The sequence below is a fragment of the Scophthalmus maximus genome, chromosome 11, assembly GCF_022379125.1.
Source record: "Scophthalmus maximus strain ysfricsl-2021 chromosome 11, ASM2237912v1, whole genome shotgun sequence".
Taxonomy (NCBI): domain Eukaryota; kingdom Metazoa; phylum Chordata; class Actinopteri; order Pleuronectiformes; family Scophthalmidae; genus Scophthalmus; species Scophthalmus maximus.
Genome location: NC_061525.1, coordinates 14480259 through 14499015, shown reverse-complemented (window position 1 = coordinate 14499015; position 18757 = coordinate 14480259). Strand labels below are relative to the sequence as shown.

Sequence of the window (18757 nt, the reverse complement as noted above, 5' to 3'; positions counted from 1 at the left end):
TCAACTCTTATAACAGCTCATTCATCACAAGTGATAAATTGTTGATGCAAAGACACTGATTATTGTAGGTTCTGTTACACATGAATTGGGGATTAGGACATCAGTTTGCTATGCTTAGTTGTAATTTGCTGATGTGCGTTGTCTAAAAATAGACGCACATGGTCATATCGGGTAAAGATAAGAGTCTACTGTTTGGTTGCTTTGCTGCAAAAATCCATTACTATTTTGCTCATGAGTCTTTTAATAATGTGGTCAGAACTGAAAACCATTGAGTGACTTATTGTTCATGGGCCGGTAGCAATAATCAGTACACAGGTTGTGTTTGATCTTAATCTTGGCAATGTCCATCATTGCTAAACTAAGAACTTCACTACAAATAACCCCAAATTTTAAAGGTAAAATCACATCAAAAGCCAATAAATGACAACATGATTAATATCTGCTTTTTGAAAAAAGGGGCATATTTGCCTCCTTATTACCACAATGGTTTTCATACATAATTATATGATTTCTTAAATACAGTTATTTTGGATTAATTTTGTGAAGGCACTAGTTGCAAGACCGCACCACTAATATAAGGCCATTCTGACAGAGGTCATTAGCAGGTCATCCCCAAAGTAAGCGATATGACCTAAAAGTTATATCATTTTTTTTATTTTAAATACGACACCTAAAAAATGAAACCTACCTCTTTTCACATTTATTGGCTCAAAGGAATAGGAATAAAATGAGGTAGAGACCTGCCCTACATTGGTTTTGGAAGTGGTGTGTATCCCTTGTGTGTGTGTTACACTATAATGTAACACGCACGTTGTGGCAGAATGTGATGAAACTAGTAAACCGCCCATCCCTGCTTCAGAGTAATCATATCAAGAGCAACGTGACCTCTGCTAGCACACGCACACACACACACACACACACACACACACACACACACACATACATACTACAGCAGCTGACTTCACTGATTTGCACACCTCTCAAGCCCGAGATGGGCGACCCCAATCAGCGAAATCAACTGGCATAGTGTGTGATTGGAATGAAAATATGCACTCTCGTGGGTCTTGATGGCAAGCGTGGAGAGGACCACTGAGTTAAGACCATCGGTTTTTAATCCCGATCCCGAGGAAACAGACAGCCACGATTGCTGCTTTTTCTGGTTCACCAGCTGTGCGCTGTGGGCATGGAGTCATTTTTGATATGAGGACCAGAGTGAAAGACCAGCAGCAAAGTCCTGATCGCCACATATGAGAGCCATCGGGTGTCATTATCCAATTCGCTGTTGAACAACCTAAAAATAAGTCACTGATTGCATTTCATAGAACAAAGAATGAGGTAAAATGATCCAAGTATTCCCAAGGAAACTGGCTTTCCCCCTGGGTGCATTCATCTGTTTTTAATCTAGTCTATTCTCATGACAAAAAATGGAGCGTAAATATAAGTTGGAGTGGTTTTCATTGTCAAGATCTTAACTTCATCTCCAGCTTCATCACTTCACACCCTCTTCAGTTCAAAAGGTTTAACTTGGGGTGAAAGAACAAGCTCTGTCGCCACTTTCTGAACTCAAAAAAGTTCTCTCTTTGATGTGAAAGGGAGAAATATGTCACGACACATCAAACTGCATTTCCAACTTAATCACGTCAGAGGAGGAACACTTAACAGATGACAGTATGATAGAGCAAAATGTAAAAAATGTGAATAAGCAATAAAAAGTATGTGGTCAAAAGTGCAACAACTTGAACCCATTTATGTCAGCGCATTATTCCATTTTACACCTCTCATTCGCAATTCTATCGGACAGTAAAATGCTATGGCATTTTTAAGTTTGAGTGGAGCATTTACAAACGGAAGAATATAAATTGTTTTATGGTAAAGGATCTGGGTACCTCATCCACCACTGGTAAAAGGAATAAAACTGAATCCATGTCACCTTTCTAAAAGTGCAGCATGTCAATGTCATATTCTTGAGAATAGTTTTGCTTTAATGAGTTGTCACCTTCCAAAGCAAAGCTATTTGGAGGATACTAAACTGAAATTTTAAATTTGGCGATAGTGAAATGAGCTTGTTTAGTTCAGAGTTTCCAGAGAATTGAAAACGCTGGAAAAAATATCCACTTCTCTAGGACTTAAAATTAATAATTCAGATTGGTGTCCGACATAAACTCTTATCACAGGCAGCAGCTGGAGAATTTTCACCAACTTTTGCATTGTTGCTGGCCCCTTTTTAGTAAGACCTGGAGTTGTTGGTGCATGAATTTGCTCATTGATCCCTCAGCGACGTGATGCTCGGGATGCAGAAGTTGCAAAGCCACGAGGGTCAGAAAGGGCTGCTCAGTCGATCTCACTCCAGTGATGAAGGAGCAGAGAAAAAGCTGAGGATGATTCTTACAAGCAGGCAGAAGATGGTACTATAGATGGTGCAGCCTCCGCTGTTCTCTTGGTCTGTTCTGGCTATAATACTACTCTCCTTGAATAGACTCCAGACAATAACAGAGACAGAGAACAAACCATTCACCTCAGAATTCGACCAACAGTATCTACTCCTTCGTGTGAGGAACAAAGAAGAATAGATTTGATTTGGAACTTCAGTCAACCTAACTATCCATTATCACTGTGTGGCAGTCTAGTCACATGATATGAATAACTTGGCCATTTCACACCATGAGAGAGATGGATGGTTTTTTTTCCAATAATTGGAATATTCATTAAAAAAGAAACAAACTAAAACATTTTTCAGGGTAATATTACGGACAAATTGGATAGCTAACGTATTCATGTCAAGAGTTTCACCAGGGAGCGAACACAAGTATATGTCACATCAGGAATGCATCTATAATTTATGAATGGAGCCTGGCAGGTTTTTTAAAGCTAATTTATACATCTGGTTCAAGTCGATGCCATGGGTGCGGAGTTTGACGTGCACCTCCCTAGAAATTGAACCTGCTCTGCAGCTCATAATGGCGTAGGCCATTTGCGTAGGCTGCTGCCGAGGCTCTGCATCAATCCTATGCTGAAGTATAAACCAGGTTTAATCTGTGTGTGTGCGTGTGTGACAGAGAGGAGGAGAGGGAGAGAGAGAGAGAGAAAGCTCATTAAGTGTTTAATCAGTGATGACTTTGCTTTGTAAAACATATTTCAGTTTTTTGAATAAAACATCAGTCTCTCCTTGAGATCCACAGCCAGGGTGACCACCAAAGGTCACAAAGTGGTTTCACATCCTGCTGTTAATTTCATTATCATGACAGAGCATCGGCCTCTTCGGGTTGGAGAAGGGTGGCTCCTTGTCTGGCCAATGTTAATTCTGACACTTTTACCAAGAGGTGAGAAGGCCACTTGGCAGATCCTGAGAGTTTATGAAACCCAACATGAATCTCCAAGTGGAATTCAGAAAAGGGAACGTGTCTTCACTACTCAAAACTATGCACACTTTAGGTGAAAAATAAGAATGATAAGAAGACCATCTGCTGAACTGCTATTATTAAAATTATGATACTATGAAAATGCTGAATTGAGTCTTAAACAAAACGTGGATTAGAATTAAAAGAGTAGTACAGGGATTGAGTTGCATGGCTCAATCCAGTCCACGAGAAAAGAGTCACCAAGGGTTATGTATGGATTTTTATTGGACACCCAACCATCATATGAAAAGGAAAAGTCCACAGGTTTCAATGAAGCTGTCATATGTAGTAACATTGTATATTTTCCCTTGGCAGTGTAATAATTCAATACTACTAGTAGTTCATTTTTAGGTGTTAACCTAAATACCGAACATAATTCAGACTTCAGCACTTGCACTGTGTAAATGACTCACTAAGTCAGTGTGAAAGGAGGAAAGGACAAAGATTTGAACATGGCGACACCATTTTATAATCCTACCCTCTGGGACAAACACGGAATTTTGGCTGAGCTTTAAAGTGTTCTGGTCATCCAAATTAATACTACTCATACACAAGTACAATAAGAAGAGATAAATGGAGATTCAATTTGAGAAAGTGTGGAGAATCTGTGAGTCCGTTGGGCCAGTATCAAATCCTTATTGTATTTCATGACTACGCTGTAAGTATCAGTTAACTCAAACGTGTCATTTTTAACTTCACGGGGTCTTTCCTATTCACACAGTGGTATTATCACAGTCCATTTTTCTGCCCCGTCAGTCACTGCCACCAGAGATTCTCAACAGCAGGCAGTCTTGGTCTGTCTACGGCTGTAACACACGGACGTCTCGTTAGAAAGACGGGGCTGTACTGAACCAGGGGACATTATGGAGATGGTAATAGAATGTCTTTTAATATGGGGTGTCTTTTAATAGTCATGCTAATCAAATTCAGGCAGTTAAAAAGGCGGTTTACCCGTGGACCAAATCCAATTACGGCGGCGAGCACACCAGGATACACTCGTGGAAAAGAAGTGATTGATGAAGTGAAAGAAAGCTGACATGTAGCTTGTAAAACCTGCAGTCACTATATAGTGGATTTTATATCTTTATATGAAATATAAGATTCCAGTCTTATGTGTTGAATAATGCAGAAACACTAGGGCAATCCGTCTACAAGTGCATAATATTATTACTTTATTGACCACAGGCCTCGTCAGGTTCAAGAGATGTTTCAAATTTAGTAAATGCAACAACGCGTGGCAATAAACCATCACAGATAAACTTTGTGAATATACTCTTCTTTTCATATTCGGAATTGATTTTGATCTAGTTGTGTAATTGGAGGTTGCTCTGTCTGATCCGACAACAAAACACACCACGTCAGACAAGCCAATTAGCATCCAACTGGGAAATTTAAACATGAAGTGAAGCTTTATGTTTTTCCTCACAGCTCGGATGAGAAAATATGGCTGTCGAATTGTTTAATCATAATAGTATCTATAGTAATAATATCAATAATACTATAATTTGTCATGTCAAATCATATCAGTGTTTCACAGAGAATTAGGCAACGTTGAGACCTGGCATTAAAAGCTCCATACATTTCCCCAGGTTTAATCACGTGTCCTTGTGTTAATTGTTCTTTTATGTCTTGTTATCTGTCAAAAATATGTCAAAGTCATAGTATTTTACATCAAAAACACATCTCTTTTCTCCTCTCTCTTTTCCGTTGGATGACTCATCCTGGTTTAAGGAGCGTTAATTTTTTTTGTGTCCAATGATAAGTCTTAACTCCCTCCCCATGACTATTATAAATTCTGCCAGTGACTGAGCGGCACACGATGACGCACAATGTCCGATTCATCATTTACATCTGCAGGCGTGGGTGTTGGTGAGAAGTCTGTTGTCATGACTTCACATGTTGAGCTGCTGGCTACTGTGAACTCTGGTGTGGGGGTGTGATGCATATTGACTGCTTTTGGCAACTGTTAACCCAGCCCACTCTTGTGTGCACACAGAGAAGACCTGCGGAGAACTACGTTGTGGGAAAGCGCACAGCGGAAGCAGGAAGTACCACTGTTCTGCTGAGTTCTGCCTGCATGATGACAGTCTACTGATCCACTGATTCGGTGGGATTTGAACGTGTGCTCCTAATGGCCAGTCCAACTTTGACTAATGCGTCTGCTGTCGATGGGTTTGAGAGAGAGAGAGAGAGACAGAGAGAGAGAGAGACAGAGAGAGAGAGAGAGAGAGACAGAGAGAGAGAGAGAGAGAGAGAGAGAGAGAGAGAGAGAGAGGAGAGGCTGAGCATCGATGCGCTCTCCATGGTTTTACAATGAAGCTAACCCATTGGGGGGGTTTGTGCTAAATTTGCAGGTGGGAAAAGTAAAAATGTAAAAACTTTGAAGGTGTATAAACTACAGCTGGACTGGAGGTTTAATCATTTCCCAACGGCAGCCATTACCATTCATCGAACGCCTGTACTCTGCGTTCAGCTCTGTTAAAAGACAAAAGTGTCTGGCTGCTACTTTTTTTCAGGTTGAAGTTAGATTTTAGGAAAATATATTTTGTTGAAATATCTTTTATTGTCATTTGATTATCTATTTGTGACTTGAATAACAATTTTAGTTCGAAGCTACTTTTTTCCCCTTATGCTACTGCTATTTACTTGTACTTTGTTCTTACTAATAAAGGTTAATTGAGTTTAACAACATTATGCTTTATGCTGATTTTGTATGTATGGCATAGGGCTAGCAACCCACAATTTCAGGAAAAAAACAAAAAACCGTCACGTTAAGAAAAGAACAACAAAAGGGAAACAGCTTCAACAGAAAGGTGGAAGTCAGGGAGTTGAGAACATGTGTGGTGGAGGGGCCACTATGACAAAATTAGGCCCCCAATTTGCCCAGGTGTATCCATGCAAAGGAAACTTATAGTTTTGTTTGTTTATATGAAAATCTCCAAACAGTGGCTATCAGTGAGCCAAACTGCTCCGAGCTAATGAGGTGAACAGAGGAAATAAAATCTCCAGCAGTGCTTTCATTTGAGTGCCACTGGAATGGACACCATTGAGGTATTTAATCATTTCCAACAACAAGTTGGATTTTTTTCTTTCCCCCTCAGTCTCCAAACACATAGCTGCTAATGAGCATCATTGTTCCACACTCTGCCCACAGGCACCGACCAGTTGGGTGCATAGACTCACCTCCTTCTCTCCGCAAATATTGCTGATGATGGAGTTGGAGGCCGGACTGGCCGAGGGGCCAAGGACTGCCACTACCCCTTTAGACATGATCTGGCACACTGAGAGGAAACAGAGAGGGGAAGAGGGGAAAACAGGGATTAGGGATGGGAAGGGAACAGAGACAGCAGGAGACATAGCAAGTCAGCGGGTGCTATCCATGAAAGTAAAGTACAGGACTTCTTGAAGGATCTGAGGCAAGGCATTTAAAAAAAAAGGCCCTCTTCAGTCAGTTAATGGTTTCACATGCTGACTATGTCGGCCTCTAAACAGTTAGCAGCCTGAGCCAGCGATTCGACTCTCTCAAGGGAACCCGGACCTACATGTGCTGGTGAAACGTCTACAGGGCCGAATGCATTTGTCCACGTTTAATATGGCGAGCGTGATGCACATACAAAAAAAATAAATATCCCAGTGTCTGAGCAGGGAGTTTAATAGTCTTTGGGAGAGTCTGATAACCACATTGACAGTGAGAACGACAGATAGGAAGAAAACTGTGACAGGCAGTAGTATCTATTGGCTCAAAATATAAAATCTTCTATTTGAACATTTGCACATGAATGCCTTTAAGGAGCAGGAGGCGATTTTGGAGAAAGATTGCTTGTTGTCTATCTTTTGACTGCAGCGGTAGGGGCTCGAAACCACGAGGCCCTGAGTCGTTGCATCTGTCGATAGCGCGTCTCTTAAGGTGTTGGGGATCGATGGTTTTCAATTTATGGAGCCAGGGCTGCAAAAAGTGTATTGGATCAAAATCGCTTAATGCCCCATTCCATCTTGTTTTCCATATTCTACATTGGAAAACATTATCTTATCTGTACAATGAAACCTTTACCTTTGGGGATACAGAATATCCTTAGACAGAAACTTTTGAAAGAATGTGAGTTTTTGTCCACTCTATTGTACACAGGCCATACACGTTAACCTCCTATGAAGTGGAAACCAAATGTAATTTCTTGTGATTTTATTATCCTTGGCTTCTAATTAAACTTCTACACTCAATGATGTGAGGCAGACACAAGTATTATTCATACCGGGGTAGATGTAGAGTATTAACCAGCTACGTGTGCAAAAAGAGGCAAAGGGGAACCGTTCTCTGACCCGCACTGTGAATCCAGAGGCAGCGAATCAAATGATTAATAAGTAATTCCTTAGTCACCCATGGGGGCAGTGAGACATGAACACACAGACACCTTACACCAACACACATATACACATGCACACACGCAATTTCACATGCACGCACGCACGCAGGCACCTGCCTGCATGGGTTCACCAAAATATAAGACCAAATGATATGACTTCCAGCCAACATGCAACTGGCCCCTGTGACACTTCCATTTTGCTCCTTACATTAATAGGTAGAATTGTGTGTGTGCGTGTGTGTGTCTATACATACATGCACGTACACGTACACTTACACACACACATATATGTATATGCATGCTTTCACTTGTTAAAGTTTAATCTCCCTCAGACATTGGCATCAAGGTTTCCATGAGAGCCGTGAATTGTCAGAAAAGTATTGTGCTGCTCACTGCGGGCAAACTATGGTCAGAAGGCGTCTAGGTCGAATGGAGTCAATTTTCCCTTCTTGACATTGATTTTCCCTGATCAATACAAGCCACTGAACCTTAGAATGATTAGGGCTGTGATGCGTGAAACCTGAGAAATACCTTACAGGTTTGCTGGACACAAGAGGAAGAAGAGATGGACAGACAGGCAGCGCAGGACATGGCACATAGCAGAAGCATGAACATGCATATATACACACGGAAACACACAGCGCCGCTACAACAATCCGACTCCGTCAGCTGCAGTTCAAAGTGCGTGTACTTTTAGGTTCCTTTCAAATCCTAATTTATTCCATTTTCATGGGATTAAAACAATCTCAGTTTTTCTCGGATGCACGCAGCAGCACCAAAGCAAACCATTTACATGTGCTGTGTGGCTTCACATCCGCCTTCAAAAGCAGCACACTGTCCACGTAGGAGCTTCATACTAGCCATAGGTGGGAGTGGATGTTAGAAAGGTGGGGGAGGGACCTTTCTCGGGCAGGTAGCACTCCCTCTGTGATATTTCCATCTATCTGCGGCCACTGATCCATCCCTAATCCAATTCCTGCCTCTAATTACACACACTCACATTTCCTCACACAAAATATTTGCATACTATACACACAATTCCAGCATGCACGCACACGCGCACACACACACACACACACACACACGCACACACACACACACACAGAAACATAGAAGGGTTTGTAGTAAACCAGGCAGAGAAAGTAATACAGTTTCTTCTTGTTGTGGTAAGAGAAGCGTTTCCATGGATTAATCGATGCCACTGATGCTCTTTGGTTTGTGAAAGTGGAAATGTGTCATATTGAAAATCCATCCTCACATTTCTTGTCAGAGCCGTTTATATGGGTGGTTTCTGCAGACACCTGCAGCGCTGTATTGATTGTGGATTGTTTTCATGAGAAGGTTCATTAGCATTGATTAAATTGATAAAAAAATAAATAAATAAATGAAAAGAGACTAAAGCTATTGGTAATGGAGTCACCCTCAGTGATGCATGTGTTATATCTCTGTGACTAATTACTGGAAACCTCATAATGGGACTGTTTTTAATGTAGATTAATTCACTTTTAAATTACAAGGCTCTGCCCTCATACAGCAGGATGAAAAATTGCTACCGTGTGAGGACTAAATATAACCGATAAAACAGACACAAAACATCCCACAGCTATATCCACAGAAATTTCAGCTCCTTTTGCGTTCATACACCACACCAGTCTGTCCAAACAGACTTATCGCTGCTGGGGAAACTGTACAAGAGACGGAGTGACAAAGAAGACAGCAGGCCTGAAGGACAGACTTTTTCTGCTGGTGCGATTGCCGACTGGATCCAACAGGGCCTAACATGTGTTACTTTCTCCATCTTTCTCCCTGACTCAACACGCGCAGTCTTATTGACCAACAGACTCAAATGAACAAACGCACACTCTTCATCTTCTCCCCACCTACGAATCTGCATCCAACCCCCTGCGTTACTTACTCGTTTCGCCCATCTCATATTCACTGTCTCTCAGCAGTTCAAAGATGTCCACCTCCAGCTTGCCAGTGGTGGAGCGGTTTGTGTTCCTGTTGATGCTGTCTTTGGCCAGCGTGATGGCCAGACGCTCCCCTCTGCTGCACTCCATAGGGTCATCGAGGATGGCAGCTGAGGAGACGGAAAAGGGAAAAAGAGCAATGTTTTTTGATTGTGAGAGAAAACACAAAAGGATGAATATATATATCCACATAGGTCACTGCTGTTTTTCGGGGCCAGGGCTGCGATGATCATTCAATCTGAGAACCTGTAAAGACAGTTTGTGTATTTTAAAGCATTTTTCAAAGGTATAAAATAAAAGTTCACTCCTAGGTTTATGGATTTATTAGCACCAATACTGAGGTGACATTTGGTGCACATTGCTCTCCATTCATCTGGAGTGCCTTCAAAAGGCAAAGCATTTTTCTTAATTAAAGGAACACTCTGGGAGCAGCTTTTAGTGTGCAGAATCTACTTTAGTTCTTAAAAAAGGTGAGTAATATTAAATACAGATATCTTATTTGTACGATAAAAGCTTGAAAGCTTACGTTTTTTAAATCTTGCGCCCGTTCTAATGTATTTCCAAGTATACTACAAAAACATAAATTCATCACACAGTATATTATTTAAGGCGGCAAAACATCCACTGGTTGTTAGGTTTTCATAAGGCACAGCAGACACTTAAAAGTGCGATCCTTCAGTCACTTCTTCTCCGTTGTCTGTTAAAAATGAAATCAGTTTGGCACAGGAGCATTACATAATGATGAGACAACATGTTATATTAGGAAATGGTTCTATGCTGTAGTGTAATCGATGTAATGCAGCATTATAATCAGAATAAGTTTAGGTGAATGTTGATAATGCACTCATCTCTTATTTTTTTATGCAGAAAAAGGCAATGTCAATATCACCATGTCTGAAAAGACAGGTTATTAAAAACGGACTATCATCGTTCCATGTCTCATGGTAACTAAGGAGTGGTCTATTTGAATGCATTCTCCGAGTTTGCAGCAACAATAAAATACATCCAGACAGCGGGTAAGCTTTTTAACATTAAACTAAAGGCAACTTTGTTGTTGCTGTTTTTTAAAGTCGCACACTGTAACTGTATCCTGTTCTGGAGGATGTTTCCTACAAATAGAATAAATGTATTCAATGACCTTCAACAGCACTTGTCATCGTGGCTGATGAAACATAAATAACATAAATATAAATTATTAGGGAATATGACACACTATACATCAACACTTGGACAAAACAAATGCAGTCTAATACGTCAGTCCTGCGATAAATCTTATGTTCATGAAGGTTATGAATTGATTTGAATGAGGTGGACAAAGTAATGGGAACACTTCAACATGACACAGTGCAGTTGAGCAGCATCTGCAAAATGATCATACAGTTGAATCAACGCCTTTTTAACACACTTTCAACAAAAACGCTGAACATTAAAGTCTCTGTGAGGGTACGATTCAAGTTAAGCTAAACTTATTTTAGGCTGAATTAAACGCAAGATTAAAAAGCATAAGACTGCATCAGTTTTAGCAGAGTGCTCCTAATAAACTGATGACTTTGTGTTTTGCATATGCTTCTATATCTACTGAATAAATGGCCTGTGTTATATGTTCAGTATCAGTCTAACTAACACTTGTCTTTCCATGCCAGTTTGATGTTGTCCTATGTACTGCATCAATGCTCACATTAGCCACAAGAAATGCATAATCAACCCAACATGGCAGGCTGCGTGAACTACCAACATTTATACAGGCATTTATACAAGTGTAGATCATTCCTCAATGATCTACACTCAGAAAAGGAGAAATAATAACATGAGCAACAGGTTGAAATTAATGTAATTATATTGGATTAGCATCACACGTTAATTTACAGCTCAAGTAGACAGAGCAGATAAAAATAACCTGTCTGGAAAAAAGTGTGAACTTAATAAGGCATAAGAAAAAGGAATTAAGTACATCTTGGCTGAAAGGTAAATTTAATGTAGACTAACCATCAAATGAATTAAACAAAACAGCAGGATGAGTGTTGAAGCTTCAAGCCTAATAATAACAGACTCCAATGCGCTGCTTGTTGCTGCACACGGCGCTGCAACAAGTTTGAAGTGACCTTTTCTCTGCTGATCACACAGTTGAACAAACAATAACTTTATTCGACTTGCAAAGATGAGATGTATCCACTCATCTGATATCATCACGGGAACGAGTCCCAGCAGGACAATATCTACAACCAATAAACAAGAGTTGCTACGAAGCGGAGAGGAGCAGTGAAAGGTCAGCCGAGGTCGTAGCCATCCCTGCCCCAAGTGAAAGCTGTGGACAGAGGACAGTTGACGACAACTTGATTTGATCCCTGGTGTAATACTTGGATAGTTCTAAAAAAATCACACATTCATTTTAAGTTTTATTTGGAGGGGGAGATATTTTGCTGCACACAGCAGCACAAATTTCTTTCTCAAATTTTGCCTTAAATAAAAAAAAAAACAAGGAAACAACCCAGTTCCATAAATATTCATCACTCAGCTCTGAGGACTCCTCTCTGTCCGAAGATTGACACTTCAGATCCCAAGGAAAACCCTGCGATGGGGGTTTATCACGGCAGCATGTTTAAAAATGAATGGTTTCACAAAGACTTCTTGACAATATCACGATAAAGATCTTAGTATAACAGCCAAACGCAACAGTGTTACATTCTTTGATATCAATAATGGATTAAATGACTACATTCAACATACATATATATATATATATATATATATATTTGAAAGGGGTCAAAAGAGGAACTATCAACTGACGCCGTAGTCCCCCACAGCTCTATGATACTCTTTGGTGTCTTTCAGCTCACTGTTTTGCTTTTATGGTTTGCTTTGGTTTGCTCTAACTGCTCTGATCAGCGTTGTTTTCCGACGCAGGATGCACAGCAGGACTTTCTAAAAGCACTAAACTAAGCTCGCTGTCCAACACCAAATGGTAGAGAGAGACAAAGCCAACCAGAGAGTCAGAATCTTCAGGATTCGGTGTGGACAAAAAAAAAAAAGGAAATAATTGGATATTTGCACTTAATATTTGCGACTTGGCACATGATTGCTTCTTATCTGCTTGATGTTTAAACAACCCAGCGGCACACTGCCTGCTGACACGTGTGCCTAGATACTGTAAATGTAAAACAGCTTGTTTCCACTGCCCACATGCAGCCAAAAAGATCTGCAAAAATCAAACCCGAAATGACTTTACAACAAGATGGAGGGTGACAGGCGTCCTCAGAAATTATTTTCAGTTGGTCGAGTTGTTACACTTAAAATGAATATCCACTAGAAATAGATGCAAATGAAGATATCTGGCATGTCAGGGGCAAATTCAGAAAGTAGCTTAAGTGAATGTAAAAAGTTTTGTAAATCATTAGTAAAGTTCAATTTTCACATGTAACGCTTCATAATTCACAGTACATTTTGATGAACATGCCTCACGAGTGAAAGGCCATTATCAAAAGTCTTGTGTCTGCTGTCATAAACTCATAAACAGTGTTATGGTTTCTATGACATCTGCGTTTACCTCATTGTCTTATCAACTTTCAGCCTCACTCTCATGGCATGTTTTTTTTCTGCTCTCGATTTCCTTTGACAAAAAATTAATTCCACAGCAAATTTCCACGTGTGAACAATTATTATTGTTATTATTATTATTGACAAGAAAAAATGTGTAATACCTCCTTTCTTAAGCCCTCAAAAATAATCATATCACTAAATGCATTGAACTAAGTTAAATGTCGTATTACTCAGTGAAGATCTAGCCACACAGATGTGCACAACAGCAGTAAAGAATGAAACGTATAATTTTGACATTTCTTGGCCTAACATGACTTGACCCTTGGGGGTGGTCAATACATGACAGCGGGCAAACAAGCAACACTGTTTCCACACAGGCAAAATGTAAGCTCAGCCTTGATCCATCCAAACCGATCAATTTGTGGCCTGGAGGGATGCCGAGGGTGGAGAGTAGGTACGAAATGAGAATTTCTGTAAAAATAAAGGGACAAAAAGTCACAGGAAAGTGATCTCATGGCACCTTGGGAACATTTCTAACACACACACACACACGCACAGTGCTATTAGAGTTTGTCACTTTGAGTGTGGAATTACCCATCCTGAACATGAGATTCAAACCAAGGCAGCAACTCATTTCACAACTTTCAAAACTTGACTAACTGCAGTTTCCCATCTTTCTCTCTCTATACACTGACACAAGAGAGAGCAGCTCTGTGAAAGTCTTCGTGTTCCAGGAGGGAACAGAAGAACCGCTGCTAAGTGTGAATTTCCAAAATCCAGACATACGGACATTACATTACATTACGTTACATTCATTTTGCAGACGCTTTTGTCCAAAGCGACTTACAATAAGTGCATTTAAAACATGGGGATATTACTTAAAGTGCAAAAGTTAACAAAGTGCATAAACGTTCATGAAATAGGCAAAGACCTCAACCTCTGTAAGATTTCCAGCTATATGAAAATTGCTTACAGAGCCCTGGTTGTACGGGAAGAATATCCAAAGACGTCAGCCTACAGAGCTTTGACGTGTCTCTGGAAAGTAGCAGCCAAGGGTAAAAAACTAATTTTCCTTTTGAAAGATCGACTGGCTTCTCTATTAACTCAATGGCTGCATCTCAATTTCCCCCAGACCAAGTGCTGAATGCAGATCAAATGAACTAGCTCTTTACCTACTGTACGAGGTAATTAATGGTAAAGTGTTCTTCAACCCGCGAGCTTTGATCGGGGAAAAAAGTCATTATCTGATAGGGGGAGGGGGGCAAGAGTTCAGAGGGACTTGGCCCTTGATCAAATAATAGAATATAAATATTGTATTGTGCTTTCATTTGAATTGCAAATCAACGGTCTTTTTAAAATCACACACTCTGCTGGGCTACTATTGCACATATATGTGCTCTCAACAGTTATCATTACCTTGAGCGATTGCTCCTCTTGGCACAGATAAATGAGAAGCTTGAATCAATGTGAACTCACTCACGTAAACATGCCGCTTTTTTTAATAGAACCAAATGTCATGCGCTGTTGAAATTTTGACATGAAGTCTGGGTCATTTTTTGAGTATCTTTTATAAATATGTAATTTGGACGCTTACTTGAGTGTTTCACTTGGCCACATTTTGAGTCATAATTGTTAAAGAGCAAGAACAAAAGTCACACAGTGCAATTAAGATGAACTGTGTGAGAAGAAGCAACAAATGAAAAGAGCCAAATCATGAGCTGGAGCAGAGAAGAAGCTGCCGGTGAGTCGGCACCACTACGGTTTGTGGATGCTGGACGACAGAGCTCTATGTTCAGAGAGGAGCCGCCATCAGCTCGCAGATTCCAGACGTTCTCTGAATGTTCACACTCACTGAGGGGGGGTCAGGGGATGTGAGTGGGGCGTTCGCACTAGGCCGGGTCTAACTGCAATAAAATGATGCAGCCGTGGTTAACCAAACACCTCGTATCCACCGTAATAAATCACAGATTTAATGCACCATCCGCCAACCATGGCGAGTGTACCTCTCTTTTAGAGATCACATTACATTATTACATTCATTTTGCTGACGCATTTTGTCCAAAGCGACATACAATCATCGAGGCGGGAAACATTAAGGGCCTTGCCTAAGGGCTCACACTGGGATGACTCCGAATTGAACCCTGACCTTCTGTACCAAAGTCAGAAAGTTATAGGGTGGAACAAGACTCACACTTTTCACTTTTTGCATCTCGCATCTTTTTTGGTCAGATTAAACTCTTAATTAAATGAGGAATTATATCTACATCTTCAATATTCTCATTTGTTTTTAAGGTGGTGCCATTTTAACACCCTGTAAGTTTCCTCCATGTTAATCATCCCCTAAAAATACACCTACTTTTTGTGACATAAAACTATGCACAAATGTGAACGAGCAGGAGACTAGACAGACAGTCATAAAAAGTGTCTTTACAAAGTCCCACAAAGGACAAATAATTACTCGGTTAACTAATTCAAACATTTACATCAGTTCAAATCAAAAATGTAATGTTTTAATTTTTTCAATCTATTTAGAATGACACTGAGTAAGTCTGCAAATACATTTGGGATTTTCTGATTTAAAGACTCAACATTACTTCCCCTCACATTCTGGCATCGACTGCTGCTTTCGCAACTTGATCAGACGTCTGCTTGTTTTGTTGCAGCTGCTGATTAGTCCGCACTATCCTGTGTTCAGGAGGGATCGGATCAGGGCCTACACACAGAAACGGAGCTGTGTACGACTGCAGGTTTGAAAGGGGATTAATGACAACATCCACTAAAGAGCCACAGCCAGGCCCCGTTACTGCGATGCCTTTTGAAAACACAAAATAAACAAAGCGGTCAATTAGCCAATCAAACTGCTGTGGGACAGTGACGCACAACAGGCTCTCTCCTTATCGCCGTCGCTGCCGTGATCCATTCTCATTTTTTGCTTCAATATACTAATTTGAACATAGTTTTAAAACACTTTATTTCACTAATTTGTCCATTTACCGTATGAATTGCTGGAAATGTCTAACCAAAACCCAACACATTTATATGATGTGATTTGAAACAGAATCCATTCATTCAACCCAAGTGTGCAAATGAATTTCAAGTTTATATGAGACGCAGGGAACAGTAAATGTGAAGGTCGAGGACCTCACCGTTTGAAAATGCAAAGGCCTGCCCTCCCTCAGCGCCTCTTCAGCTGCCTTTTGGTTAAATGGGTTTGTACATTTCACCCTCTCTCCAAAGAGCGAGGACAACGGTGCAGATGAGGGCGACTGGAATGAATTTTTTAATTTTTTGATTTTCAGCAATGGCATGCACTGAATGTCAAGGTTGTGTCAAGAGATTCTACTTCATATTGTCCATTTTATTTTTAACAAAAAGGTCACTGTTATTAAAGAGGGTTATACAAAAACATGCACGCACACACTCATTTACTGAAAAAAAAAATCTTCACATCCATAAAGAAAGAGTTTCTCTTCACTTTCATCAGTGTTACAAGAGGGGTACACACATAAGCGCAAACACACACGCACGCACGCACGCACGCACGCACAAGCAAGCGCAAACGCGCCCACGCACACACACACACTTGCTGTAAAGAATTTAAACATTTGAAATCTACACATGCACAAAGAAAACATTTTCACCCTTTAATTTTAGATATCATTTGAGGAGCTTGATTTATATTGCAATTTTATTTTTCTTAGCAATGTATATAACAGTTGCAAATCAACTCAACTAATCTGGTATTTTCAACATTGTATAGTATCCTATCTCATTTATTTGATAATAGCTTTGACATTAATTTATCTGAGACAAGTCACAAACTTTTCCTTCAGATATTCCTTGTGGTGTGTGACCGTGTGCGCATGTACCGTACCTGTGTGTTTGTGTACGTCGACAGATGAAAATGCTGCCTCATGCTTGGTCTAATAGCTGTTTTGTTCACTTGAATGCAGCATGACTGTGAACTATACCACAGCCAATCTGCCTGCTTGTCTGACTGCATGGAAAATGGAATTGCTTTAGTTGCACACTTTAATCAATCTCATCCGCAAAGCCCTGTGGTGTGCACTACCAAAGGAAGCGGAGGTGCTCTCTTACATAATTAGAAAATCTCGCTCACGGAAGACCTGGCGACAAGAGACTGATTTCCTGGTGTCACATAATATAATTATAGCCCACATACACCGATCATAATGTGTGCGAGTGGACTGATGTGTTAACTCCCATTAATCCAAGGCTGAGTGCCATGAAAAGTTCGACAGTCGTTTCAATTAATGCATATTTAGGCGGCAGCTCCTACATTTTCTGTTGTCACCGGTGGCCAGTGGGGAAACGGATGGAACCATAAAAATGTAGACATCAATGGGTTGCGGCTCAAAATTAGAATGATTGGTGATGAATTCCCCGTTTTGTGTTTAAAGGGTAACCGTTGATAGAGTCTCTGCGGGCCTGCAAATGCAGAAGCCATTGACTGAGAAGCACATGAGGGCGAACTGCCTTTGTTTTCAACTTTCTTACACAAAGAGTGGCATGACAAAGAGCGTATGGCAACACTGAGATAACGAGACAATACTGAGAAAGAAATGTCATGGTTCTTCGTCAATGGTTTCTGACAGCGGTTCCCCTCAGACCCCCCTCTGCCATATCGGAGACAATAGGGACATCAGGGGGAGAAAAAAAAAGTTCATGATGTTGGCCTCACAGTAGCCAACTCAAGTAATTATCATATAATCGAACACCAATCAGAGAAATAATGATGGTTGATAAAACATGTCATGGATTCAATAGATTTTCTGAAACTGATCGACGTGGATGAAAGATTAAGCAAAGTTCAAATAGTAATTTATACAGTGTAGAATAGATTGTAGAGGCTATAACCTCATCAGGATCCATGGTTCATCTATAACAGTTACTCAAAAACCAAGGTTGTGATCCTGAAAAAAGAGAGAGAGGGGTGGGGACTTCAGAAAACACTGCACAGTGGACGGGAGAGACAGATCATCTCTGCCTGTATGTGTTTCTGTACCATGTATTCTCTTGTGTGCACTCTGCATGTCTTCTTGCATGTGCTGACTAGATGTTGTGCACTGTATGGCAAGTGTATATTCATACAGTATATACTTATGATCTGAGTTTTTACTTGAGGCTCATTTCACTCTGGGGAATAATGAGCAGCGGGTCTCATCCAACATGTCTGTGAGACAGGACTCATGGGAAACTGTGTCTTTTTTCAAACTGTGTTTAGTGTGTGTGTCAGTGCATTGTATGCTTATGTTCCTTGGGAATAATTTGTATATATAATGCCCCTCTAATGTCTGCCCCACTTCAACGTAGTACCTGGCATCACTGCAGAGCCACAGAGCTCTTAAACAAAAGCTAGCCAAGTGCAAATACACAACTAGCTGATGCAGTACCGCAGGGGCTTTGGGGAGCCGCAGAATCTGCTGAGGTTTATGCAGAAACACTCAGGAGGAGCAGCTGTAACTTTTTT

General features: G+C 40.5%; 1 protein-coding gene across 6 annotated transcripts in view; it reads right to left on the bottom strand.

The window, feature by feature from the left end:
- The window catches only part of grik4 (glutamate receptor, ionotropic, kainate 4), a 234857-nt gene that overhangs the window by 91127 nt on the left and 124973 nt on the right, over positions 1-18757 (bottom strand). For all 6 annotated transcript variants that reach the window (XM_035622334.2, XM_035622333.2, XM_035622331.2 and 3 more), the window contains 2 exons: positions 9675-9839; positions 6582-6679 (listed from right to left, as the gene is read on the bottom strand). In XM_035622334.2, the coding sequence (XP_035478227.1) occupies positions 6582-6679; positions 9675-9839 (263 nt within the window). The remainder of the gene's footprint in view (positions 1-6581; positions 6680-9674; positions 9840-18757) is intronic.